Source organism: Platalea leucorodia (genome assembly GCF_965183815.1).
Source record: "Platalea leucorodia genome assembly, chromosome: 1".
Classification (NCBI taxonomy): domain Eukaryota; kingdom Metazoa; phylum Chordata; class Aves; order Pelecaniformes; family Threskiornithidae; genus Platalea; species Platalea leucorodia.
Window position 1 is genome coordinate 91,350,806 of NC_138823.1, and position 26,068 is coordinate 91,376,873.

The 26,068-nt window shown below is 36.5% G+C and overlaps 1 protein-coding gene across 7 annotated transcripts in view; it reads left to right on the forward strand.

Annotated features, from left to right (window-relative positions):
• RELCH (RAB11 binding and LisH domain, coiled-coil and HEAT repeat containing) overlaps positions 1-25,083 on the forward strand; it is an 85,324-nt gene extending 60,241 nt beyond the window's left edge. For 3 of the 7 annotated variants that reach the window (XM_082328485.1, XM_082328487.1, XM_082328490.1), the window contains 11 exons: positions 580-628; positions 1,046-1,125; positions 2,028-2,134; positions 2,775-2,874; positions 7,012-7,094; positions 8,032-8,095; positions 9,692-9,830; positions 10,800-10,916; positions 11,948-12,036; positions 16,751-16,821; positions 23,355-25,083. In XM_082328485.1, the coding sequence (XP_082184611.1) occupies positions 580-628; positions 1,046-1,125; positions 2,028-2,134; positions 2,775-2,874; positions 7,012-7,094; positions 8,032-8,095; positions 9,692-9,830; positions 10,800-10,916; positions 11,948-12,036; positions 16,751-16,821; positions 23,355-23,475 (1,020 nt within the window). In that variant the 3' untranslated portion in view covers positions 23,476-25,083. Of the gene's footprint in view, positions 1-579; positions 629-1,045; positions 1,126-2,027; positions 2,135-2,774; positions 2,875-7,011; positions 7,095-7,765; positions 7,849-8,031; positions 8,096-9,691; positions 9,831-10,799; positions 10,917-11,947; positions 12,037-16,750; positions 16,822-23,354 lie in introns of those variants that run through there. The other 4 variants (XM_082328486.1, XM_082328491.1, XM_082328488.1 and 1 more) reach the window with 3 other exon arrangements.
• The last annotated feature ends 985 nt before the right edge of the window (positions 25,084-26,068 follow it).

A 26,068-nucleotide genomic window follows, 5' to 3' on the forward strand; every position in this document is an offset into this window, starting at 1 on the left:
ACTTCTGAATATAATTCAAAAATCTTTTAAAGGGAAATTATAAAACATGAGAGGATAACCTAAAGATAAAATTACAAAAAAGGATTAGCATTATGTGCTGCCTCCAGAGAGGAGATTAAAACCAGTCTGTGGTCTTTGAAAGCCCCTTCTGTAGGCTATCTTTAGAACTCTTGCTTCTATAAAATTGTTCTGATACTGATTATCACAGCTATATTTTGGAAGAGAGCACTTCATGGACAGCAAAGATATAAAACAAAAACTTTTTTTTTTTTTTTTTAACATATAGCTTGTTAAAACAGTAAACCCTAAAGCCCAACTAAGCATATTGCCAAGAGACTTAAACCTTTGGTATCAGGAGTGCTAAATACTGCTACCTCAGTGTGGGTACTCAATAGAAATTTTTACTATCTTATGTCATACTTTCAATTTTCATAAAAGCTGGCTATGCTCTTTAAAGGTTTTTTTTTTTCTCTTTCTGTACCTTCAAAATGTCCTTTTTCTGTTAAGTTTTTTTTTTTCCTAAATTAATTGACACTGGTAACAGGTTTTCTTATATGGGATTCATCATCCTTTGTATAGGTAAAACCACAGTTCCAGGAAATTTTAAGACTGTCTGAGGAAAACATAGGTAAGTAGCTTTTTACTCAAATGAATAAAAATTGATCTTAACCACAACTGGAAAAAACCTATCAATCTCTTGTTCAAATGACATTTTCAGACTGCAGCTCTCAAGTTTGTCATATTTGTGAAATGTTGAAAATCTAATCTTAATCTGAGTGGAACACTCTAAAGTTGTAGATTGTGTGTTGTGTGTAAAGTACAAATAAAATCTCAAATCCAAATACCACTTGAGCATTATTTTAGCACGTGTGTGTGTGTATGCATATATATGTATATAAATTCTTCATGTATATATAAAAAGGTGAATATATGTAATACTTATAATACACACATATAAATCTAATATATAAAATACATAGGATATATATTACACACACATATATACACATATGTGTAGCCTAAATTCTTCACTGTGTTTCATTAGATTCCACAGCAGGTAACGGAGTGCTAACAAAAGCCACAGTTCCCATCTATGCAACAGGGGTCCTTACATGTTATATTCAGGTAGGTTTGTTTTTCTGTTTCTTTGTTAAACGTATAATAATACGTAAAATTGATTCTACCAGAAAACATTTACTGGTTTTTTTTTTGAAAACTTGCAGTGTTCTTGTGCTCTGAAGACAGGTAGATAAGTGGGCAGCTGCAAACACATTTAAAAGCAAAGTTTTCTAGTCAGGTTGTCTACTACATTTAGATGATAGTCATTAGTGTTAAAACCTGAATTCAGTAAATCTTAAAATGACATCTGGTGTCTTCACCACTGCTAACTCTGACATTGACAGCTGCCATGTGCCTCTATCAAAAATACTAATGTTATTCCATAAGTGGATTCTTGGCCATTTAACTGTGACCCCTGCAAACATAATTTTGCAAAATTTACTGAAACAGAGAAGCAGGTAAATCGCCATTTTGGGCATAGTCGGAGTCCTAAACTTTTAGTGTTACCTAGTACTAAAATAAACACAAATATTTATTATATAAATAAAAATAAATAATACTACCGAATCCTCCAGCAACCAGCATTTATGGACCAGCGTATACGTAGCTTACAGGAAAAAATAAATACTTCATCATCTCACAAATGTTTAGTGGACTGTGAGCAACCACAAACTGTCAGGAGCCATGAAAATGCTTAAGTATTCGTCTTACAAGTTTCTTTAGTAAAACAGTTTGGGTAATTTATGCACAAGTGTGTGCTTAGTTGATGAAATACAGAAACAGAGTCTCTTCTTGTGTTTGCTTTGAAAGGTTCTTGTTCTTAAACCACATTTCTGAAGTTCATAAGAAGATTGTTAAAGGCTAAGTGTAGTTTGTTCTTGTTCATAGTTTGTCTCTTCCATACATGTATGTCATCACAACCGCAGCAATACTTCTACTGCATTCAACATTGTACGCTCTTCTTTCAGGAAGAAGACCGCAAGCTGTTAGTTGGATTCTTAGAAGATGTAATGACCATGCTTTCACTATCCCATGCTCCTCTTGATAGCCTGAAAGCTTCCTTTGTGGAACTGGGGTAAAGAATATACCTTGGTGTTGAGTAGATCTAAATCCATTAGAAGTTTTTATTAAAAGCTGCTAATCTGCCTGTAATTTTAATAACTGTGATGCTTTGGGTGAATAAGGGGTATACTTGGTTTTTTTCCTTGGTGTTTCACAAAATTTTAACTTTTAATCTCTGGATTAAAAATATAGTGGTAAAAGAATTCTGAAGTATAAAAAAGAAACCCCAAAAACCAAACAAACCAACAAAAAAAAGAAAAAAAAAAAAAAAAAAAAAAAAAACCCACAAAAATCAGTCATCGAGGATAAAATGGAAATTCATTTTGTATTTTTCATACTATTATGATGTGTTCTAGGTAAGTATTTGCATTCAGTTCAGTGTCATAATTTATTGAAAATTATATTCTTAAAGTTTTTTTTTTTAAATGAACTTCAAAATGCAACATATTTTCTAGACAGCAACATGCTGCATGTCCTTCAGAATGGGATAAATGTTATGTATTCTTCAGAAAGGTTAAATGCTGGAGTTGTAGACTTGTTGAGCAATGGATTCTTGAGACTACATTTTGTAGGCAAAGAACATATTCAGGGTTTCAGAGTTCGGGTTTTGTTTTGTTTTGTTTGATTGCTGAAAATCAAATTTTTTCTTCTAGTGCAAACCCAGCTTATCATGAGCTGCTCTTAACTGTCTTATGGTATGGAGTTGTCCATACTTCTGCTCTTGTTCGATGTACGGCTGCTAGAATGTTTGAGGTAAGTATTATCCAAACTTTTTTACACCTTTTTAAAACTAGAGTTTATTTTTAAAAACGGTGATTCAGATAATGTTGCTACATTCTTAAAAATTACAAATGGCTTAAATAAGTTGTGTACTGTGTGATGGAGCAGGAAGTTGTGCAGTTGTTTCTGTATCTGTTCTTGTTCAACAGCACATCTTTCAATAAGCAATTTGTCATTAGCCACTTGCAAGATGTTTCTGTAATAACTGTGTGTGTTCTTTGATCTGCTGCTGACTCGATTGTTGCATTCTGATTATTGCATGCTGAAAATCATTTTCCAATTATGAGAACGCATTTCATTGCTAAACTGTGTTCAAACCAGAATTAAATACATTGTCAAATGTGTTTGCTTAAGTCTATGGATAAACAAGCATCTCTCTGAGTTTTAACATTTGCTTTTGCTATTTAACACATCATCAGTAGCCTAATTCACAAGTTATTGGCTTTCAACACTTTTTGTCTATACTCGTACAATGCACTTGCATTGTAATTCCAACTAGTTTCCATTGGTGCCAAATATGGTGGTAAAAACATACATTTAACCAATTTTGTATTTTTGGTAAAAATTAAAATAATTTACAATTACTTTACTTGCAACATAGTGACAGCTTCAACTTTCCCTTAATTTGCTCAAGATAAACACTGTTACATTTAACTAATAAATTTGCTTTTATTTCCACATCATGCCTTTGTTTCATCAAGTGTTAATTTAAAAAAGCATATACAAAAACTCTGGGACATACTCCACTTGCTGAACAAAGAGATTACCTTTTCTTTCTTTCTTTCTTTCTTTTTTTTTTTTTTTTTTCATGGTAAAGACATATTTCTAATCACACTATCACAGTCCATTTCTTTTTTGTTGGGTTTTGGGGGGGGGGGGGGTGCGGTTCTTCCACATTTGACTCATTTGGACCTCTAGCTGAACCTGCCACCTTGTATCCATTTGCAAAAACAAATCTCAAGTCTGCCTCAGAAAAAAGAGCACTTAACATAACCATTAGTCTTTTTTTTACTGCAGCTCTGCAAGTCATTGCAGATAAAGCACTAAACAACCACTTTAAGAAAGATCCTGAGAATTCAGTTGAAAACAGCCAACCTTGTCTTTTTTTTATTTTTTCCTTCCTTTAAAAAGCAGATGGCAATTTTTGGTCAGACTTAAGATATTTTTGGTTGTTGTTTGTTTGGGTGTTTTTTCTTTTTTTTTTTTAAATCTAACAAGAACATTATTTATATTTTATATTTGTAATAATAAGCTTTTTTTTTTTTACATAAGTGTTAGCCAAACATGTGAAAGATCTTAGTTACAACAGGCTGTTGTCTTAGTTGCAGTTTATTTTCAAATTCAACTGCATGTTGGTTAGTTTTTCGCAGTCCTGCATGCTATTTCACTGCTTGTTTCCTAGTATGCTTCAGTTTTTATGAAAGCATAGGCAACTTTGTTGCAGACACTTTTCTGACTTGAAAATAGTATCATATTGACACTTCATTGGTAGCTATAGCATACATATTTATACATGGCAATATGTAAATTTGGGAAGTCACCTGTGTAAAGAGGTGATAACAGTTGGTTTACACTTTTGGAAGATTCCTTCATTCGAGGAATTTCTGACATCTCAGAGGCTGCTGAATGGCAAAGCCCAGCGGTTAGATGATAAGACAAAGAGTATGTCAGCTGCAGGACAGCTATATGAGAACTGTAAAGATTCCGAGCAGCACAGAGACTGCCGGGATCTGGGCCTGCCGGACTGCGTTACCAAACCTCCACAGTCTGTTAAGGATTGGAAGGACACAGAAGTGATCTGGAGCCATTCTACCCCTTCTCTCCTTCGGGGGCAGGAAGCTTTGTGCTACCATTTTTAAGGTGTAGTATGCATAAGTATGATCACACGTTGATCTAGAGGAATCAAAACAGGATAAGAATTGGCATTGTCTGTCTCACTGTAACCTTACACGCTGCTACATGGCTTTGCCCATCCAGCTGTTTCTGCTGCTTCTGTGTTAGTGTTTTCAGTCAGTAGTTTCCCATCTGAATGTTGACGCAAACAGATTTGATTGCTGCTGGTTTGAACATGAAGCGCATAGTTAAGTTATAAGCTTTGTTGGTTTTGTTTGTTGGTCTGTTTAGGTTCTTCAGAATGACACTTGAATTATAAAGCATGTTTTATTTTCTGTAAGACAAAATAATGCTGTTTACCATGCTTTACCATAATTAAAAGTGTGGCAGCCCACATAGTCATGAAGCTGAGATCATTCTCAATTGTTTGCTAATTATACAAATCCCAAGCATTTTTTTCAAAGCATTACATTACCCCTAGGCTTTTCTCAAAATTAAGATTAATAAAGAAAACTCAAGTCCCTATTTGTTCAAAATTGAAAATAGTAAGCATGCTCTATTTTAATCAATGAGAAGACCGGTAAATCTATATATGAGAGTTAAGATTGTCATAGTCAAACAGCGAGCTATGTCCTTAACAGCTGTTTGAAGAGTAGCCCATAAGCTCAACACAGCACTTTAAGTTGTTGCCACTGTAAATAATCGTGAAATGTATTAATGTTAAAATGCAGTAGTTGAATTGCCATTCCTAATACTTTCTGAATAACAAGTATAGGAAGTTGCAGCTTTCCTCCTCCAGGTGCTTTGCAGCAGTAACGCATACGTTCTTACACAGCTTAACAATTCTCTCCCCATTCTTCCTTCTCCAGTTGTTATCTGTAAGGCTGCAATATGTTCCGTGCATGTGTGCACCCGTGCATGCATGCACATACATGCAGACACAAATATTGCTTAATAAAAATTATTGCTTTGTATAGAAGGCTTCTGGAAAGCCAGGTTCCTTCCAGTCTTTCACAATTTGCTTTGTTTTAAATTCAGAGTTGGTAAAGCAGGAATTCTCAAACAAATAGCAGAATGTAAAACCTTCTCTAGTTAGAGCGTGTAAATATTGCCTGCTTTTAGTATTGCGTGATATTCTGACAGCTACTGCTTTTCCCACACCCTATGGATCTTACGTGTTCTCTTGTTACACTGCTGGGGGGGGAAAGCATAGAATTTAATTTGTGTTCATGATGTAATTTGAGTAATTAGAATATAGCTAAAAATTAAAAAGACACTTCAAATTTCTCAAGAAACTACTAATAATCTTTTTATGTTTATCTCCTAAAACCAGCAAATATGTGCAGACTTCATTACATGAGATACAAAATGGAAATATCAAGGCTTTCCCTTTTTTATTAATGCAGACAAAAAAAACCTGTTTTGCTGAATATGGATAAAGTTTGGAACTTGTCGGTTTTTAAAATTAGTAGGTTTTCATATGTAGAAGACAGGTAAAGGGCATCTGCTACATATGCAGCAAACGTATGCTTACGTATAGCTCCAAAAGTAATGTAAAAAAAAAAAAATCACCTGAGAACATCTGAATTCAAACAATTTCCACATATTTATGGGTAATATATTTCACTGTGATCTCAGTTTTTAACATTTGGGATGCGTTGCAACAAATTGATCTCTTCCTTAGTTTGCAAAAACTAAGGTTAAATGTAAAATAGTCTTGAATGACTTTGAGGAAAGCTTAGTGACATTTGGGAAGGTGCTGTTTGTCACATTGAAAAAGGTCTGAAAGGTATCACTCAGTGGGGGAAAACTACATGCATTTGGCCTACCTAAAGACATCTATTTTGCATGTGACAGCCACCTACTATAATAAATACCATTCCATTGAGTTAGGAACAGCATTTAGATTAAACTGTCAAACTCAAATTGGCATCGCTTTAGTATTTAAGTCTACATTAATATTAGTATTTGAATTATAATACATAATTACTTGCTAAGCTTTTGAGAGTTCCAAGTTCTAAAATAGCTGAAAATAGAGAAAACATCATCATGTTGTTGAATTCGTCAGGTTTGTGCGGATTGCCAGACCACTTCAGCTTTCTTCATGCCTTTGCATATATGAAGCCCTAGTGTAGCAGTATTTGCTTAGCTTCTAATTTTGGTTTGCTTTTTGTGTTTTTTCTTTCTCTCTCTTGGTTGTGCCGTTGTTCTTCCCATGATACTGTGCTCGCTCTTTCCGTGCATCACCTGTGATACCCCCCTGCTCCGACCATTCAGCTGTTGGTGAAGGGGGTACATGAAACTCTGGTAGCTCAGAGAGTTGTTCCTGCTCTCATTACTCTCTCCAGTGACCCTGAAATGTAAGTTTCCTGACTGTCTTATATACCTAGCATCCCTCTTGGTACTTAGGAAGAAATAGCCATCAGTTCTGTTTCTTATTCTAGCTGAACAAAAACTGAATTACTTTTAAACAAATGTAACTTTTAAATCACTTATTTGTAAATAAAAAGGTTTACTGCAACACCTAGAACTAAACTGGATAAAACTGCTGAATAAACTTTAAATAGAAAACTTAAATCAATGTAATTTAATTTCTAAGTTTTTTTTATATTTAATCATATTCTCAGTTTTGAAATCTGCTTTCATCATTTCTAGCAGAAAGCTGGATATTAATATGTTCTGTAATGCAATCAGCTTTACTACTGCAAAATCAAATATCATCTGCATTACTGAAATGCAAAATAGCTTTGGCTGTATCTAGTTTCTGATAGATGACCGTAGTACTTAATTTCCTGGACATTCTGATGTGATATTTCTTTCAAGCTAAGGAGGGATGCTTTGCTAATCTCACTAACAGGTTGTTACTAATAAATGCTACAGCATGAATAAGTCTCTTAACCGTTTTAATGTCTTGTGTGGGTGACTAAACCGAGAAAAACCCCAAGAGTCTGCCTGCCCATCCTCAGTCACAGCTAACCCAGTTCTTCAAGTTTACCAAACCGTTTTTTATTGCATGTTGACTGGTTTACAGCTGACTCTTCGAGGCATGAATGAAGCCTTAGTTGACAAGCGGGTTGCTCCAGCCCTTGTTACCTTATCCAGTGATCCTGAATTGTGAGTTTCAGATTGAGACCTTGAGTTAATCCTGTCTGTCTTTTTCCTGGTCTGCTTTTTTGTTTTGTCATTGTTAGAAACTAATGTAACTTAAAGTACTAATTTTTTAAATTCTGCTTTAGTTTTAATGAATTTTATTCTTAATGTTTAATACATCTTAAAGACTCTATTTTTCTATTGTAGTTCAGTAAGGATTGCAACAATTCCTGCTTTTGGGACCATCATGGAAACTGTTACTCAAAGAGAGGTAAGACATACGTTGTCAGGCTGTTGTTTTTGTAGCAGAAGTAGGTGATTTTTTTTATAAATCCAGTAATTTATTAATGAAATTGGAGGGGAAAAACAAAGCAGCTTATAAATTGTTTTTTCCTTTGCTATGTTGTCTTCCAGTTTAAATTGCTTTCCAGTTTAGCAATGGTCTTTTTTTTTTTTTTTGGAAACAAACTGACTCTCTTAGCTAGTAAAAACATTTCCTTCTAAATATCAAGCCAAACATAAACAAAGAAAAGCAGATATGTAGAGGGAGAGGCCTGTGCTAGAAGATGGGAAATTCCATGCTCAAAATGTTTTTTTTAAAACATTGTCCAATACAGTTGAGAAATCCAAGTCCATTATTTCCAAATAAAATAGCTTTACTTTAAAATGCTAGCGAAAAAGTCATGGTGGTATTCAGTTAGCTCCACATAAGTACACTGTACCATTTTAGATGCCTTAGCATATCCTGCTTGGCTTCCACCTACTTTAGAAGGACACAAGTCTCTTGTAGTTCCTGTCATATATGTTGGTTTAGCCCATGGTGTCCAAGATGGCATTAAAAGACATCATGGTGACATAACTGAAATAATCCTTGAGGATAATATAGATATGCAATTCCTCCTTGTTTTTTAAATGATGAAACTTTGGTAATAGATCAGACTTCTGAAAATGATACCCAGGATTCTGCTGGAAGCAGTAGAAATACTGTATTTTGTTTTATATAATAACTGTACAATCAAATTTCTTCTTCAAGTCCTTGCAGCTTTTTGCAGAGCTTGCATTCTTCCTGTAATTTCGACATATTCTAAAAGAATGTGTTTGAGGAAATGTGAGTAAGAAGTCCGTGATGACTCACAAGTACTTGGAAGATGGATAAGTTACAATTTTGTAGCTTGGAATGCATGCCTATAATCAGTTTGGGAAGAATACTGTTTAGTTACCACAGAAAAATTACTGTATCCATTGCACTAATTATAATAAGCCTTAGAGTACAGAGGTGATACCACCTTCCAAAATGTATCAGAAAATGTTATTTTTACAACTTTGAATGCAAATTAAATACTTATGTCATCTTAGATACATTTGTATTTTCAGGTTTTTTAGCCTTTAGTTGAAGAAATCTTTTTAATTCCATTGATTTTATGATGCTTACTTTTGCATCTCTGTTCTCTGCAGAAAATTTTTCAGCATACTAGTTGAGATATATTGCCAAAAAAAAAAAAAGTGAATTCAGTTCTAATTAAACAGGAAAACTCCAAAGATATTAATATTAAGAGGGAAATTTTAATAGCAGGTAAAAAATGTGGGTATCAAAACCAAGGAAACCTCAGGAGGAAAGACCAGCTATGTGGAAGCACCTGTCTGTAGTTAAAGACAGATCAGATTAAAACACTGTTAACAGTCTTTAAAATGTAGGGCTGCATCGAAGAGTTTGGAACATCCTGTCAGAAAAAACTGTAAATTAACAGAAGGTCCAAGGTTTGTCGTGTGAAATATGGAAGATTATAGACATATTCTGAACTGACCATAACGATTTCTAGCATCTTCATTCTTTTGTGTACTTTTTATTTCTCTGGGAATATTTAAGCTTCTGGAAAGAGTAAAAATGCAGCTGGCATCTTTCCTGGAGGACCCTCAATATCAGGACCAACATTCTCTACATACAGAAATCATAAAAACATTTGGAAGAGTTGGACCTAATGCTGAGCCCAGATTTAGAGATGAATGTAAGTTGCATCAGTGGGAAGATGCAGTCTTCCTCTTTCTGTCCGAAAGTTAATAGTATGCTGGTTATATTGATTTCTTTTTTTTTTTTTTTTTTTTGGTCTTTACAGAGTTTGATGAAAACTCTTGTTTTCAGAGTTTGATATGTCCCAGTATTTAAGACTTTGCCAATATAATTTTCACTTTACCTAACAATGGTGTCTATATAGAACACCAGCACGTAGTGATGAATGATTTCAGTGCTGGAGGGGACTGGTCACTTTGCTGCAGGGCAAATTTGAAGTTGTCTTTTTTTTAATTACTTGACAAAATGCCTTGTAAAATGCCTTCCTCTCCCCCGCTCCCCCATTGCTTCACCCCCTGCTGGCATATAAATTTCAAGTATTCCACACATCTTAAATGTAAGTGCATTCCAGATTAACAAAGCGGCTTTTTTTCATGGCCCTGAAATGTAAAGCACATAGAAGAGCAAAGTCAATTGTTAGACTGTCTTGAAGATACTTGTAAACAAAACATGAGGAGCTATCATTCCTCCCAACTGCAGGCATCCAGTTTAGCAGGCTAAACTCATTAGACAGGCTTCCTCTATAGTCTGTGAAGATTTCTCATGACATGCATATCTCTTGTCACTAGCTTATCAGCTGTGTTTATAAAATAGAAGCATATTTTAGACAGCTTTAGCAGCAGGAGAGTAATAACGTTGCAAAATATTTGCTGTAAACTGTTACTATTTCAAAGGTACTCTGAGGTACCTTTTTATTTTAGGTGGTGTTACCACAGTTTTATTTCAAGTTTGAGTTGATCAGTTAAATCTGCAAGGCAGTCCCATCAAAAGCCATTACTTCCAGTTACTATTCCACACTGATGTGTGATGCTTCAGATGCCTGCAATTGCCACTTCACAACCATTTAATTCTAAGCAAGTCTATGGAAAGCAATTTCAAATACTTATTCCAGTATTTACTTTTACAGTTGTTATTCCACACTTGCACAAGTTAGCCTTGGTCAACAACCAGCAGTCTGTGGATTCGAAGAGACTGGATATCGCTACCCACCTGTTTGAAGCCTACAGTGCTCTTTCCTGTTGTTGTATCCTTTTTTTAGGGGAAGTTTAGCTGTTAATTCTCTGGTGGGGGCAGAAGATTAATACTTGAGAAATAACTAAGTTTGTCTTCGAATGTGTGATGTAAAACATGATCTGCTTAGTATAAAGAGGAGGTTTTCACAGATGGTGGATGTGGTGGGTTGACCTTGGCCGGATGCCAGGTGCCCACCCAACTGCTGTATCACTCACCTCCTCAGCAGGACTGGGTGGGGCAGAAATAAGATGGAAAAAAATTTGTGGGTCAAGATAAAGGCAGTTTAATAAAGCAAAAGCAAAGGCCATGCGCAGAAGCAAAGGAAAACAAAAGATTTATTCTCTACTTCCCATCAGCAGGTGATGTCCAGCCACTTCCTGGGAAATAGGGCTTCAGTATGCATACCAGTTGCTGCGGAAGACAAATATCGTAATAAGGAACCACCCCCCTCCTCCTCCTTTCTCTTAACTTTCATTGCTGAGCAGAGGTCATATGGTATGGAATATCCCTTTGGTCAGTTTGGGTCAGCTGTCCTGGCTGTGTGCCCTCCCAAGATCTTGCCCACCCCCAGCCTACTGGTGAGGGGGGAATGTTGGAGAGACAGCCTTGATGTTGTGGGAGCACTGCTCAGCAGTAGCCAAAACACTGGTGTGTTATCAGCACCTTTCTAGCTACCAATACAAAGCACAGCACAATGAGGGCTGCTATGGGGAAAATTAACTTCATCTCAGCCAGGCCCAATACAGTGGAACTGATAGATACTTTAAAAAAAAAAAAGCTACAAAAGCAAAGCCCTTGATCTTAAACCAGTAAATTAAGAAAAAATATTAGAACAATGGTATGGATATATGAAGTTAAACATATTTAAGGTCTTTTTTCTTCCTTGTTAGTCATGAAGTGCCAAATGCTGTTCTGTTTTCTTGGATTTTGCTGCTGTAGCTTGTCCCTGTGTTCAGTACAATAACATTATCAGAAGACAGAAAAAAAATTGTATAATTTCAGAAGAAAATCCTTATAAAACCTTAACAACCTGGTTGTTAGTTATTTCAGAGGATTTAATGGTCAATCACTTTTTACCAGGACTTAAGTGTTTACGAACTGACATGGAACATCTCTCACCAGAGCATGAGGTGAGTAGCTATGTTTACTAACTAAGTATGAGATGCAGGTGGCAGCAAAAGTTGAGATGTAATGGTATTTAAAGCAAAAAGTTAAGGAGAGCTACTCATAAGTGGTATCAAAACATATCATTGACATTTTTTTGATGAGGAATAGGTTTCAAGATTTAAAAAACAGTAAAATCTTTTAAAATGTATTTCAAAGCTGAGGACCTCTGCAGAGAAATATTCCACTATCAGAAGTGCATGTAGAAAAAGAGATCTTTGTACACTGAAGAAAAAGGAAATGTTTTTACCGTCCGTTTTTTCATCAAAACAAGGATACACTAAAATCAATGGCCACAATATATCCAAGGAAATGCAGATGGAAAATTGGTGGAGTGCAGAAGAGAAATGATAGGCAAAGATGAGGAAAGTGTAGTCCTGAAATGCATGGGATGCACTTCATATCTGGAGTACTGTGTCCAGTTCTGGGCTCCCCAGTACAGAAGCATGGACCTACTGGAGAGAGTCCAGTGAAGGGCCATGAAGATGAAGGGACTGGAGCATCTCTCATAGGAGTAGAGGCTGAGAGAGCTGGGACTGTTCAGCCTGGAGAGGAGAAGGCTCAGGGAGATCTTATCAATGTATATAAATACGTGAAGGGAGGGTGCAAAGAGGATGGAGCCGGGCTCTTCTCAGTGGTGCCCAGTGACAGGACCAGAGGCAGTGGGCACAAACTGAAACACAGGACGTTCCCCCTGAACAGGAAACACTTTTTCACTGTGAGGGTGACCAAGCACTGGCACAGGTTGCCCAGAGGGGTGGTGGAGTCTCCATCCTTGGAGATACTTAAAAGCCATCTGGACATGGTCCTGGGCAACCAGCTGTAGGTGGCCCTGCTTGAGCAGGGGGTTGGACCAAGGGACGTCCAGAGGTCCCTGCCAACCTCAACCATTCTGTGATTGTGTGAATTGTAAAAAGCAGATTATAATAAGTAGACAGGACAACACAGGAGCTAACAAGATCTTCTCTGGTAGAAGGAGCTTACAGAAAGTAGCAAAAGAGAAGAGTTAGCAAGAGTAGCTGACTTGAGAAACTTGAAAATCTTGGCCATGTGTCTGTGCACTTTTTTGTAAATACTTGAAGAGGGTGAACAGTAACAGACATTTAAACACATAGATATTAAGTCAGTAGCTGAAAACAAGAGACGTAGTTTAGTTGCATGTTGGGAAAATCTTGACAGTGTGAACATTTCAAGAGACGGAGGAAAAGATTTAATCAAAATGTTAATACTGCACTTTCATGGATTACTTTGTACTTGAGAAAAGTAATTTCTTTTCCTTATGGTTGCAAAAGTGACTTAATTGAGACAGCTATATTCTTCTAGGAGTTCTAAGTTTTTATACTTGGTAACAAAGTCCCTTCTTCAGTTATATTTTCAGTCTAATAGCCTATAGTCTCATTCTTTTACTTTCTGTATATTATTATATTATTTTATATAATTTACAATATGTGGAACTGGAGTTGAATTAATTTGAGGAACTTTGGGGCCTAAAAGGAAAGAATCTGACTTCAGAGGGCTGAGTCAGAAGGGACAACAGTGACCTGAGCATCAGTCAAAGGCAACAGAATTGTACTTCCTTATCACAGGCAGCACTGAATGAGATCTGGCATTGATGATGCTCTGTATTCTGAGTGAGCTGGGAGATGTATTGTGTTTTGGGAAGTCTAAGAATAAATCTGAAAGCTGCAGTAGGCAAAAGTTGGATTTAATTTCATTTTCTTTGTTCTGTCATATTCACTAATGGTATAACTGGTACAAATACAAATACTTTGTTTTTATATAGTAGTTAGTGCAATTTCTAAGGTTTAAGGGCACAGTCAGTTCAAAAGATGCCCTGAGTTAGCACAAAAGAGCTTATTTGATTGAGTTTTGTAGCCAGAGAAGGAACTGAGGGCTTAAATAGGATTAAAAATAAAGACAGACAGACAACTCTCAATCCTCTCTTACCACATTCTGCATCACTGTAATTAATTGGCTTCAGGCATGATGCCAAGTGCTTTATTTTTTTAGCCAGAGAGAAACATAAATTTAAAAATATTTACTCCTGCTCCAGTGGGTTAGAAAACTCACTACAGCTTTTACTGTAGAAATGGAAATCTGGTGCTTAATCAGCTCCTTGCTACAACAGGATGTTTGTAGGCACCATGACAGAGACCTCTGAGGCCCAGTTAGTTCTAGTGTCTGTCTTTCAAGCCTTCTGTCTTAAAATTGTGTTTTCTGAAGTAAATGTGATTTACTGTTTCAAATAATTAGACATTTGCATAAACAGAATTAACCCTTTTCTCATTTTGGTCACTGTGGTGTTATTCACGATTCAAATGACATATCAGTTACAAAACCACATTTTCTTATTCACAGAGCCTTAGCTCTTGTAGCTCTAACATCAGTACAGAGTTTATGCTCATCTTGGAACTGTAACATTTGCGGGATTGGCTTGTGATCCTGTCAAGCAGCGTTTACCACTTATCCCTCATATTTGCTTTCCTTTCATTCATATAAACAAAAGTGCAAGTTGGGCATTTAAGCCAGACCCTCTCATCTTTAAAATAAACATTTCACCTTGTGCAGACATTTCAAATACTTTGCCAGCATCTCTAATTCAATGTCAAGTCCCTTCTCCCTTCTTCACTTGCCTTCTATTTCCTTTCAAAATAATGGGATTTTGAGTTGCATGATAGTGAGATATAATCAGTACTTGATAAAAATATTTAGTCCATCTGTAGTATTGTTTATAATACTTAAGCATGTGTTATGTCTTGTAACTATATTTAGAGACATTTAAATCTCTGAAATATCCTTCTTAAAGGAGGTCTGAATGACTTCATAGTCAGTCCTATGACCAAACAAAGAGAACCCAAGGGAAGAGGTGTGAGCAGTATGTGCAATATCATAATGTAAAATTGCCATATGATATTATATTTATACCTTTCCTCTGTTTCACCCTGAACTTTAAGACAAATTAATTTGGGGAAGAGTGAAGAATTGCTCCACTTCATCCAAGAATTATGCAGCCTTCCTAGAAGGAGCTGTGCAATGGATGGGAGCTCCATTCTGGTATTCAAATGGTTCTGAGTCCTTGCTGAATTATTCTCCCCCTTGATCTAGACTTCATATTGTTGATACTTGGAACATCTAGATTCAAATAGATGCACAAAAATGTAGAAGTGCTCTATTGTACAGGTAGAAATGCTAAGTAACAAAAGTCATGGCCGCTGTGCTTAGAAATTTCAGTTTTCTTTTGATACAGAAGGAAAAGCTTGCTTTTTCACTGGAATTCTGAATGCATTTCTCTCGTACCTCTGTACTCGTGAGTTCAAGTACTTGCATAAGATTTTACGCAAATGAAGGACAGCAAATTTAGCAGTAAGAGTTGTCCTCTTAGACTCGTACACGGGTTTGAATGCTGCTTTCTGAAACATTCAAGGGTATATAACACCTGCTACCCAAACTGTTTCAAACGTTGAAGTAATACTTTTGGAGAAGTAGAGTGAACAGTGGCACATATCTGCAGACCAGGCCACATCTTATCAGTGTAATAAATGGTTTTAAAGGATATTTTGTGCTGCAGCTGTCTAATAGGGATTTGACAGAAACCAGCTTTTTTATGTATTTAAATACATTTGTAAATAGTTATCACTTGGTAGTAACCATTAGTGACTGATCTGTATTTTAGAGATTGCAATTAGTTTTTGTTTTTTCCTCTATTGTATATATTCAGGTTTTGGTAAGACACTATTCATTTCAGTTGCTTGTAGCTTTGAGATTTTAAGTTTAGTGTCTCAGAGAAAGTGCTTAGTTTTTTCCTGAGCTGTGAGCAGAGAAAGTTGCTGTTCCTGCAGTGGGGGCGGGGGGGGTGTTGTACATTTATAGTTTCACACTCTGCATTGCAACTGTTTTGCCTAAGTGTTTCAAATGCCTTTGTCTTAATGTGTTAAAACAGTACTGTTGTGGGCAGAGCAGGGAGTTGTATACCTGTCCAATGAATTGTATGATTTCTTTCAGAGCCTGCTATTGGGAAACATTCCTTTATTTTTGGTATGCTAGAGAAATGTAAAATGTCAGTGTGGGGGTGCTTTTAGTCTTAAATATTCTGCAGAAACCTTTAACGCTGCCATCGCTTAAGTAGAGGAGAAAAAGCCCTGATTCATAAAAACCGTGGAAGACACCAGTGAAATTTTCCATTAAGGTGTTGTCTCAGGATGCCGTCACGCTTATTTCTTTTCTTTCCTTGCTTTTTCTTTCATGCATAGTGTTGGTAAAGATACGCATTTTAAAAGGTACTTGAAAACTCTCTAAAGGAAAATAGAGGGAAGGGGAATGTATGTCAAAGTTAATTGCTAACAAATGAAAGTATTGTTTGAAAAAATGAAGATAAGGAGGTGTGTCACAGAAGTGAGTTTGCTTTAGCTGTATTTTAAAAAGCCAGGAGAAGCAGAAGAGAGTCTTGAACTCCTGTAACTACTTCAAAAACATTTTCTTCCTTAAAGTATTTTGAATGGTTTTGTTGTTTCTAGCCACAACATATTATCAGATAGCTGGAATTTAAATGCACTTGAAAAACAACAGAGAAACTTTTTAAACAGTTCTACTAATGTCAGAATTCATTGCAGAGCAGATTTCATACTAAACATTAATGCCAAAGAAAAAATGTCATGTATATCTCTTCCTTATGTGTCTTAGGTTATTTTAAGCTCCATGATAAAAGAGTGTGAACAGAAAGTGGAAAACAAGACCGTCCAAGAACCGCAGGGGTAAGACTTCCACTTCTCTTTTTTCTGTGCCTCCAGATTAATGTTCTGCAGAGTCTATTCCATAATGGTGTCCAAGGCTTGTGACCAGAAATCCCGCACTGACATATTCTGTATTTGAAAGCAGGTTTTAGGAACTTTAATTCAGTTTGCGATTGTTTCTGTCTCCAGTGTAAAACACAGGACAACCCATTTTTATTTGTATCATAGCAATGACGTTCTTGTTTTCCTGTGTTACTTTCTTCTTAAATTTTTATCCATTTAAAGCAGTAATTGAATTTCTGTCCTTAATGTGAGAAAGCAGGGAGTGCTTGGCCCAAGTGCTTAGAGCACCACATGGGGCATGCACCTTGCAACCCTCCTTCATGGGGGTGGCCTGCAGGCTGAAGGAATTGTTCTGGTCGTGGTAATGACCTGCTCCAGGCTGCCGTCTTTGCTTACATGTGACTAGTGCACACGAGAAGAGTTTCTCCAGTGTACAAACTGACCTACCTGCGTGAATACACTGTTAAGTACATGTGTTGGCTTTGGGAAAATGCCACTTATGTTGCACTTCAGTAAAACGCCCATGCTACAAATGCACAGTAAACCCAGCTCTCCAGTGAGATATTGGACACATGGTGTACGTGCATCAATTTGCCTCATGTGGTAGAGGTGGTATCGTGTGTGTGTGTGTGTCTGCTGATAACAAAAGAAGCTAACAGACCCACAAATTTGGAAAGCTAAGCATCATTATGATGAGGTGTATGTGTTCTTTTGCCTTCTTGTTGCCTGGAATGGCATACCAGCAGGTAACTTCTCATGGATTATTATATAAATTAATGAATCCTTAGCAGTTTTGCCAGGAAGAGTTTGAGAAGAAACAGTAGGTATCTGAAAAAGAGAATCTGTCCTCAGTCCTGATACCTTGCCATGGGAATCAAGACAATTACTGAAACTCGTTTATGTCATGCTTCCATACCAGTAACAGATTGATAGAATTTACTTCTTGAAAGAGCTCATGCAAAATCCTGGAAACAACTGGTAGTTTGAAAATGACTGAAATAGAAAAGGTGTGAAAGAATTGAACAGAAGAGACATGGTGTGGAAAAAGATGGTCTCTCATGCACCAAATAAAATACCTCAGGCTTTACTAGTGGTAATTAGCTTGTTTACTGGTGTAGTTGATAATGAATGGAGTGTAGTAAGAACTGAATCCATTTGAGACATGAGCATCAGGACAACTCTTAAAGGTATACTAGAAAGGAACTTTAGACTTTGGAAGTGAAATAATTTTAAGACTAAAAATGTGTAGGTTCTACAACAAATCACAGTCTCTAGTGTATCTGTTCAAGTAAGCTGGTTGGTTCTGTCTAGTCATATAGAAGTCCTGTCTAAGGGAGGAGAAATACAAAACCTTTAAGATCTGAGGAATGCCCTGTCAGTCACCTTCTTTCCTCTTTCCTGTTCATGTGGCAATATTATGAAGTAGGGACTGTACTGACTAAGGGTATTCCAGTTGAGTGGCTATTTTCATGATGAAATAGTTATTTCTTTGACATATTAGTTACTCTCAGAATAACAACATATTTGACTTAATCATTCCACAGGAATATCCCTTGCTTGCAACATAAATAGCCAGTCAGTCAAGAATGAAAAAATGCATTTGTTCATGCTGTTGTTTTTTTCCCAGGGCTTCACTATGTTACTTCCTCAAGCTTTGTATTTTTGCCCTTATCCTTTCTTCCTTCTCTTAAAGGGAGCTTTCTGGCATGCATACCTGTGTGTGTCCCCAGTAGCCATACTCTGAAGGCCCATCCCCTTCCTCTGAATGCCCATCCCCTTCCTGTATCCTTCAGGTTCTTCAGCAGCTGTGTATTTGCTTTTGGTTTTTAACGAATGGTGAACGCTTAGCTTGCCTTCAGCTATATTAATGGTTGTCACTTAAGCCAGGTATTCCCTCAGAAAACAACCTACCAATAATGATTCTTGGCAAGATAGAAACTTGCTAGTTGCCCCATTAGACCCATCCTTCCTTTTTGCAAGTAAGCATTAGTTTTATCAAGATCTTCCCTGTACTATGTACCTTATGTAGCAGATACCCAATAGGTAGTTGTGATAAGGCAGAATTAACAGCCAGACTCTGCAGATCTGATGCTAAGCAATTGCTATAGACTCTCGCCAACCAATCTGTGCAAGGACGTCCCTCCACATAAGCAATGACTTAATATTTTGACTAACAAGTTGATTCATTAGAATGCATGCATGGCTATCTATTACTTTGCAAATATTTCCCCTGCCTGGGTTTTATGGACCCAATTCTTTGTGCAATAAAAAAGCCACCACCTCAGAGTTTGACTATGAAAAGAAAAGAATAAAAGCAGCATATGTATCTAAATATATAAGATTAGAATTTTATGTCTGATAAACATTTTTTGAAGTAAATTCATTTGTTGCTTCTTGAGCAACTTCTTGACAGCCTTTTAGGAGAGTTCATTAGAAAATATGATATTGATTCCTTCTCAGGCAATCATATTCCGAAAGAAATTTTTTTCTCTCGCAGAATGCAGCAAATGTACGCAATATCAAACTGGTCTCTTTAAAGAACACTATTAACCTTAACGTGAAGGGTTTTTTATTATTTTACCTGCATTAACTGAACTGTGAAACCTAAGGTCATGAAACAAAATTCCTTGGTTGAGCTCTTCCTAATTCTCAAGTGGTGCTCTTCAGTTGGACAGTATTTTTAATTTTTATTTTTCAAATGTGTGCTTTTGCGCCTCTCAAATGTTTTAACCTATTTAGTTCATCAAAGCTGTTTTCTGCATGGCTAGAGTTTGAGTGATAACTTTAATTTCACATAGGGTTTAGACTTACCTTGCTTTAGCTTGTATCAGTGGAGACATGTTAACCTAAATGTAAGAGGTCTGTATTATTTACAGTCCCTCTTATGAAACTATCGTGAAATCACAGTTAGTCCTATTAAGCCATTGTAGAAACAGATAAATGCAAATATGATACAACATCCAGTGAATTTTCTTTTAGAATGCAGCTGCTGAAAACTGTAAGATTTGAAAAGGATAAGTCTTCGCAATGTGTTGCTTCATTCTTTAATTAGCCTTCCTCTTTCTTATTAAAAATCAGGCTACGGTTGCAATGTTTTACTGTACAAAATGAACACGAAATATTTTACCACTGAAGAAATGACCTTTTCATGTACATGAGTATCTCCTTTTCTTGCTAAGCCCTTGTCAATTTCAGTTCCCAATTTTAGTGTTAAATATATATTTGACGAAGGATTTAAATGCAACTAGGAGATAAATCACTGATTTTTTGTTAACAACAGGAGAATGCACGCACAGAAATAAAACTGGATGCAAAAGCAATCATAAGATGCTGTTCTTTATCTTGTCTTTGCCCCTTATTGTTAGAAAAGGTTGGTCACATAATATGGGGTGACAGAGTGTTTTTAAAAAAAGATTGAACTTTGTCTTTTTAAAATATTTGATAGCCACTTTTGTTAAACATTTTCTTTAGCAATTAACAAGGTATTTCAATCTTGGATAACAACTTATGTTACAAACTGCTTTTTATAAAATGTCCAGCATGGATGTTTGTTTTGGCCTAAAGCTTCCCTGTAAAACAGGCAGAAATCTGTGTAGCACGTAATTCATCTAGACACTGGTCAAAAATTTGATGTTTACACATTATTTTTGTTTGTGGGTTTGTTTGTTGTTGTGTTTTGTTTTTTTTTTTTGTAATGAGTAAATGCAAGGACTTTTCTATAGGACTACTTGTTTCAAACAAGATATGTTATTGCCTTGTTGGTTTCTCTGATTATTTTTTTAAAGACATGACACTCAAATTATTTGATTTCATATAGCTTTTATTATGTTGAAATGTTCAATTTGTATAATCATAGAAGTACTTTTGGGGCATATTTAAACTTTTAAGTATGTCAAGTGTCGTGGATTATCTATTTACAGTAATGTAATATTAGAAAACATTAACTTCTAGACACTCCAGTTCTTAATTTTTAACATCAGATGGTTGATATCCCCCAAAACTGTTTTGAAAGTCAAGTGAACATTTCCTGGTTTTCCTCAAACTTATTCAGGATCGTTAGAATAATGACAGCACCGTTTGCTTAAAATAACAGGTTTGTCACCAATTGCTAGGCTTTCTTCTCCAAAGTAAGCAATTTTATTTTCTTAATGTTGCTAATGCGTGGTATGTACTAAATTTCCCAAATCCTCTTCCCTAGTTACACAAAACTCTAGGATACATAATAGTCTGGAATAGCTTCTGGTTGTTAACCAGCTGATAGCGAGTATAAACTGTTATTTACATAACTTATATGCCCTTGCTTTATCATGAAATCAAGGGAACTTGCACAAGAAATCCATCTTACAGTAGTAGTAACTTACCTGCTAAGTTTTATCAACTGAAAATATGCGATTCCCTAGTTGACTGTAGATGTTTAATCAAGCCAAAGATGTCTGGCTATGTGATTGTGCCTGAAAGAAGTAGTTCACTTTAAAAGTTTATAAATCGTTTCAAAACAGCTGTATGTCGTCATCACTGGCTGCTAAATAGAATAAAAAGATTATTTTTAAAATGTCAATTATAATCAGATGTTATCTAAAAAGAGATATAACCTAAGAACAATTTTCAAAATTTTAAACTTTACTAAAAATTCAGACATCATACTTTCAATAAAATGATGCTTAAACACTAAATATTAGATAATGAGGAACTTTACAGAGCTTTCAGAAAATACCAACTAATAATAAGATTTAAAATGAGACGATTTATTTCAGTAACCTGTTCCATTAATAGATGATGTACTGAAAAAAATACCTAGGAGTGTGTTTTGTGATACTCTTAGGTATGCTATGTGAGGCATACCTAAAGCCCCTTGAAGGATCTAGGTCCATGAGGCACTGTGGAAAGGCAGGAGACAGGGAGTCACATCAGCTTCAAAAATAGGAGGAGTGGGGGATACATTTGAAGGGATATAGTTATGATACCATTAAGCTGCCTGTAGATCCACAGTACAGCTTTAGTGAGAAGCTTCCCTTTTGTTTTTTCAAGTACTCTGTTTAAAAAGAACCAGAATTCGTTACTGCTAAGCACCTTTCTTTGTGGTATGAAATGGGGAAAAAATACTGAATGCATCCCTGCTACCTTGGAAGAAATAATTCAAATTCTGTTGAAGCAATTTGGAGTTAACTGTAACTTGACCTGCCTTGATGCAAAAGTGTCTAACAGAACTGTTTATAACCTTGCAGACTGAAAAGTCAGTTCCTGGAAGCTGGCCTGTGCCAGTAAGACAGATCTTGTGATCTTAGGTATAATTTTGAAACACAGAGTCCACACAGAGCTTACAAGGGAGAATTTCACTGGTAATGTTTTGTAAAATTGGCCCTATCTAATGCTGAAAAACATGTCTGCCATTTACTACAAATTATACTACATTATACTACATTATACTACAAATATAGGAAGCATGGAATTAATGGAATTAATATTCATGCTATCATACGTTTGCCTTGTTGCACTCTGTCTTGAGACAGATTACTCCTACTATGCTAAACAGTTACATATATCTGAAGTTGAGCTCATGGATATGCTGTAAATTAAAAAAAAAAAAAGTCAGTTAATTTTGCAGCATTGGGAAAATTTCTTAACATGTTTTTCGAAGTTGTAGCATCTTGTAGGTTCAGCATCGATTGGCTTGCTCCTTCTAGTCCGGTTTGTGGGGAAAAATGTGGACTCCCCATTGTCTTCTCTAGCACGTACGAAGTAGGAACACTCAAGCAAAGGTAGCAGGAGTCACATTCACAACAACCAGAAGGAGAAAGCTCTTTACCCAGCCAGGGGAAGACCTAGTGGGACTCGGTGCCCAAGGGTGGGGGTTACCAGAAATTTACAAGGGGATCGAGGGAAAGCTGAACAAGTAATACAAAATAAAGATTCATTAGGAGTTACTAGATTGACAGTCCACACCAATTTTAAACTCTGCTCAGGTGGAAATATTTGGAAAATAAGAGAGTTGGGAATTAAGGAGAGAGGTCACCGTTTTGTACTTACCTTGCTTTTACTCTTCCCTACATGTCTGCTAATGGTCACTGTTGGAGACAGGATACTTGGGCTAGATAGATCCTTGGTCTGAACCAGTACTGTTGTTCTTATATTAAATAAACAAGGATTGACATTTCCAGAGAGAAGGTAAAGCTGATCTTTCACAGAGGTATTTGTCACTGGAGCAATTTTCAAATAGCTAACAAATGCTAACGCAGTGACTTCTAAAGGCAGTAAAAAGTAGTGTGCAGAAAAATAGTTCGCAGCTTTTCACTAGGACTGTGAGGGCATGATAATTCATTTAACAGTGTGTATTTGGGCTTGGTGGTGATGGTTTTTCAGTTCTTGATGGACTGGTCTGTTGTGATCTTGAAACCTCTAAAATGCAAGGACAATTCAGTTGCTTATTAAAAAACAACACAGTGGTTTTTTTTCTTGGTCGTCTTATGTCACTGAATTTTTTACTTTCCTAGCTCAATGTCGATTGCAGCGAGCCTTGTGAGTGAAGATACAAAGACCAAGTTTTTGAACAAAATGGGCCAGCTGACTACATCAGGTGCAATGTTGGCGAACGTGTTTCAGAGGAAAAAGTAAGATGGGAAAAGGAACTCCCAGCTAACACTAAGATGGACCTCACAGAGACTGGTTCCTGTACTTGAAGTACTTGCCTTTTAATTTCTTCTGTCTTATGTTCTTGTAGTATAATTTTATTCTAACCTCCAAAGATATTTGCACTGCTTTTGAATATCGCTGTGTATCTGTTAATTTTGGGTTAACTGTGGTTGATATAAAACTGAAATCATAGTCTGTACCAAGTCCCTGTTCCGTGTTCTTGTCTTTCCAGCATAATTTTTTTTATATAGTGGAAGGTTGGTTTTTTGTTTTGTTTTTTTAATTTTCTGACAGGATATCAGCAAATATCTGTATTATACATGGAGCTATTATGACGGTACTTAAAATAATGTAAATTTGAAGTCATTGTCATGAAGTAATAAAAGTGGAGATTACTTATGTATTTAAATTATGAGAGAGTAATGCAGATTTTTTTATTGTTTCTAAAAAGAAGAGGAGGAGCCACCAGCATTTGTCTGTGCTTCTAGGGTTGTTTTTGTAAGTATTGTGCATCTTGAATCCAGAGGAATTGCAGTATCTAATGTATGAGACTGCTTGCACTGCATCAGTCTGCAGGGAATGCTCATGTTTCAGATGCTTTATGCTAACATTGTAAATGCTGTACAAAGTCCTTCAGATAAAATTCTCGCACCTGTTGTGGTTTTGAGGGATGTTTTCTTTTGTTGGGGGTTTTGTTTTATTTTAAAGCACTTTAACAACCAGCCCACACATCCAGAGGCACATCCACTAAGTAAAGGAAAAACATGATAAATTAATAAATGTATAAGCTACTACACAGGGGTCCCAGTACAGTTTTGCAGGCAGATGAAACTTTTGCAGGAGAAAGAGGGCTTTCATCTTGCACTCAGCATGCAGTTCTGTGTACTGTGAAAGCTAAAATTAAGATATTTTGTTGTTTAGATTGAATCTCAGTTCAAATTTAATTTCAGAGTATTTGAAATGATGTTAAGAGTCTGACATGCAGTTTCTTTAAAACGTTAAGTAGACTGCATATGTACTTTATAAAAATGACATTACAAGGAGCGTCTTCAACAACTACCAAATATTTTTGTTAGCAAGGAAGCATTAACAACTGAATCCTTTTATTCTTATGCAGCACTTTTTTTTTCCCTTCTTTATGTCAATGTAAGCTTCTGAAAGTAAACGCAAGTGCATGCATGAACTGGTATGAGGTAGCAAAATATAAAAGCTCGGGCATTCTCTGACACGGTACCATTCAGTTGGAAGTATTAACAGCTTTGAGGACAGGGGAAGCAAAAGGAGCGAGGGAAGAAAGTATTCACTTCTGAAACAGAATATGGATGGAGTAGCACTTCAGGTATTGCCCTTAGATGGAAATAACGGAGATAATTTGAGGCTTCTAACTGCTTCGTCTGTGCCTGTTGGCTCTGCATATACAGCTGCCTGCCATGTTTGTGTTGTGACAGGGCCCGCTGCACACTTGCACAACGCCGGTCCCTTTGCACTGCACTGATGAAACGTTTTTCTTGAGATTACAGACAGCTCCATGCCTTCGTGTTGCTTGTTACCATGAAAGTATACTTTTAGCAGACTGACTGTGAAATGGAGACATTCCTGAGGAATGGGAAGTGGTGACGTTCCTCTCTATTGTTCTGTTGTCAATAAAAAGTTTTGTATACCTGCCTTGTCTTGTTACTTCTAGTCTTCTCCGAAAAAGATTATTGCATCAAAACAGCTGTTACAGGAGAGAGGTCTAATGCGCAGAAATTCTTTAACCTTAACTTTTTTTACATAGCAGATGGTAGACTGAACTCGCTAAATTTCCTGTCTCTCTGTGCCTCTTTCACTCTGGCTTCTAGTCACGTGGCTTTATTGCCATTTTCATGCAGGGTCTCCTCCTCTCCTGTGCCACACATTTCATTTTGTTGGTTTTTTTTTTTTTTTTTTTTCCTTTCTTCCCCCCTCCTTCTCTCTTCTATGTCTGTTCCTGTAGTTGCAGTGCCAGAGATGGCTCTGTAGTCATGAGACCAAAATGACTTCTTTTATGGTTAAACTTCTACTTTCCAAAGCAGGGCAGCTGCCTGCAGGCTGCCTGTGAGAGTGGCTCCTAGCCCACACTGAACTTCAAGCAGTATTTGATTTGGAAACTTGTTAATCAGCACAAGCCAAAAAACTGTGACAGCAATTTAACTTTGGATGATTGTGGGATGAGACTCTTCAGTTTGTTAGTACAAACGTAGCATCTTTGCCCAGCTAGGTCCAGTGTCTCCAGCCCCTTGCAAGTTTAGCTCTTGCTAGTCCGCATTTTACTTCATGTGAGTTGATCCAAGGCAGAATTGGAGAATCCCAGGAAGACCAGCACGGTAACTACTGAGGTGAAAAAAATTCTATGTAGGCACCAAACCTTATGCAGGTTGTCTTCAGGAGTTTTTATCAGCTTCCCAGATACTGACAGATTTTCAGGAAGACTGCAAGAAGTTGTTCTGTGTGGGTTTGGGGGATGGTGGGGGTTTTTTCCCTTCTTTTTCCTCCTAGCTATGGCACTGTAGCATTCAGGATTGGGAAAGAAGCGAGAGAACTCTTTAAAGAAAAG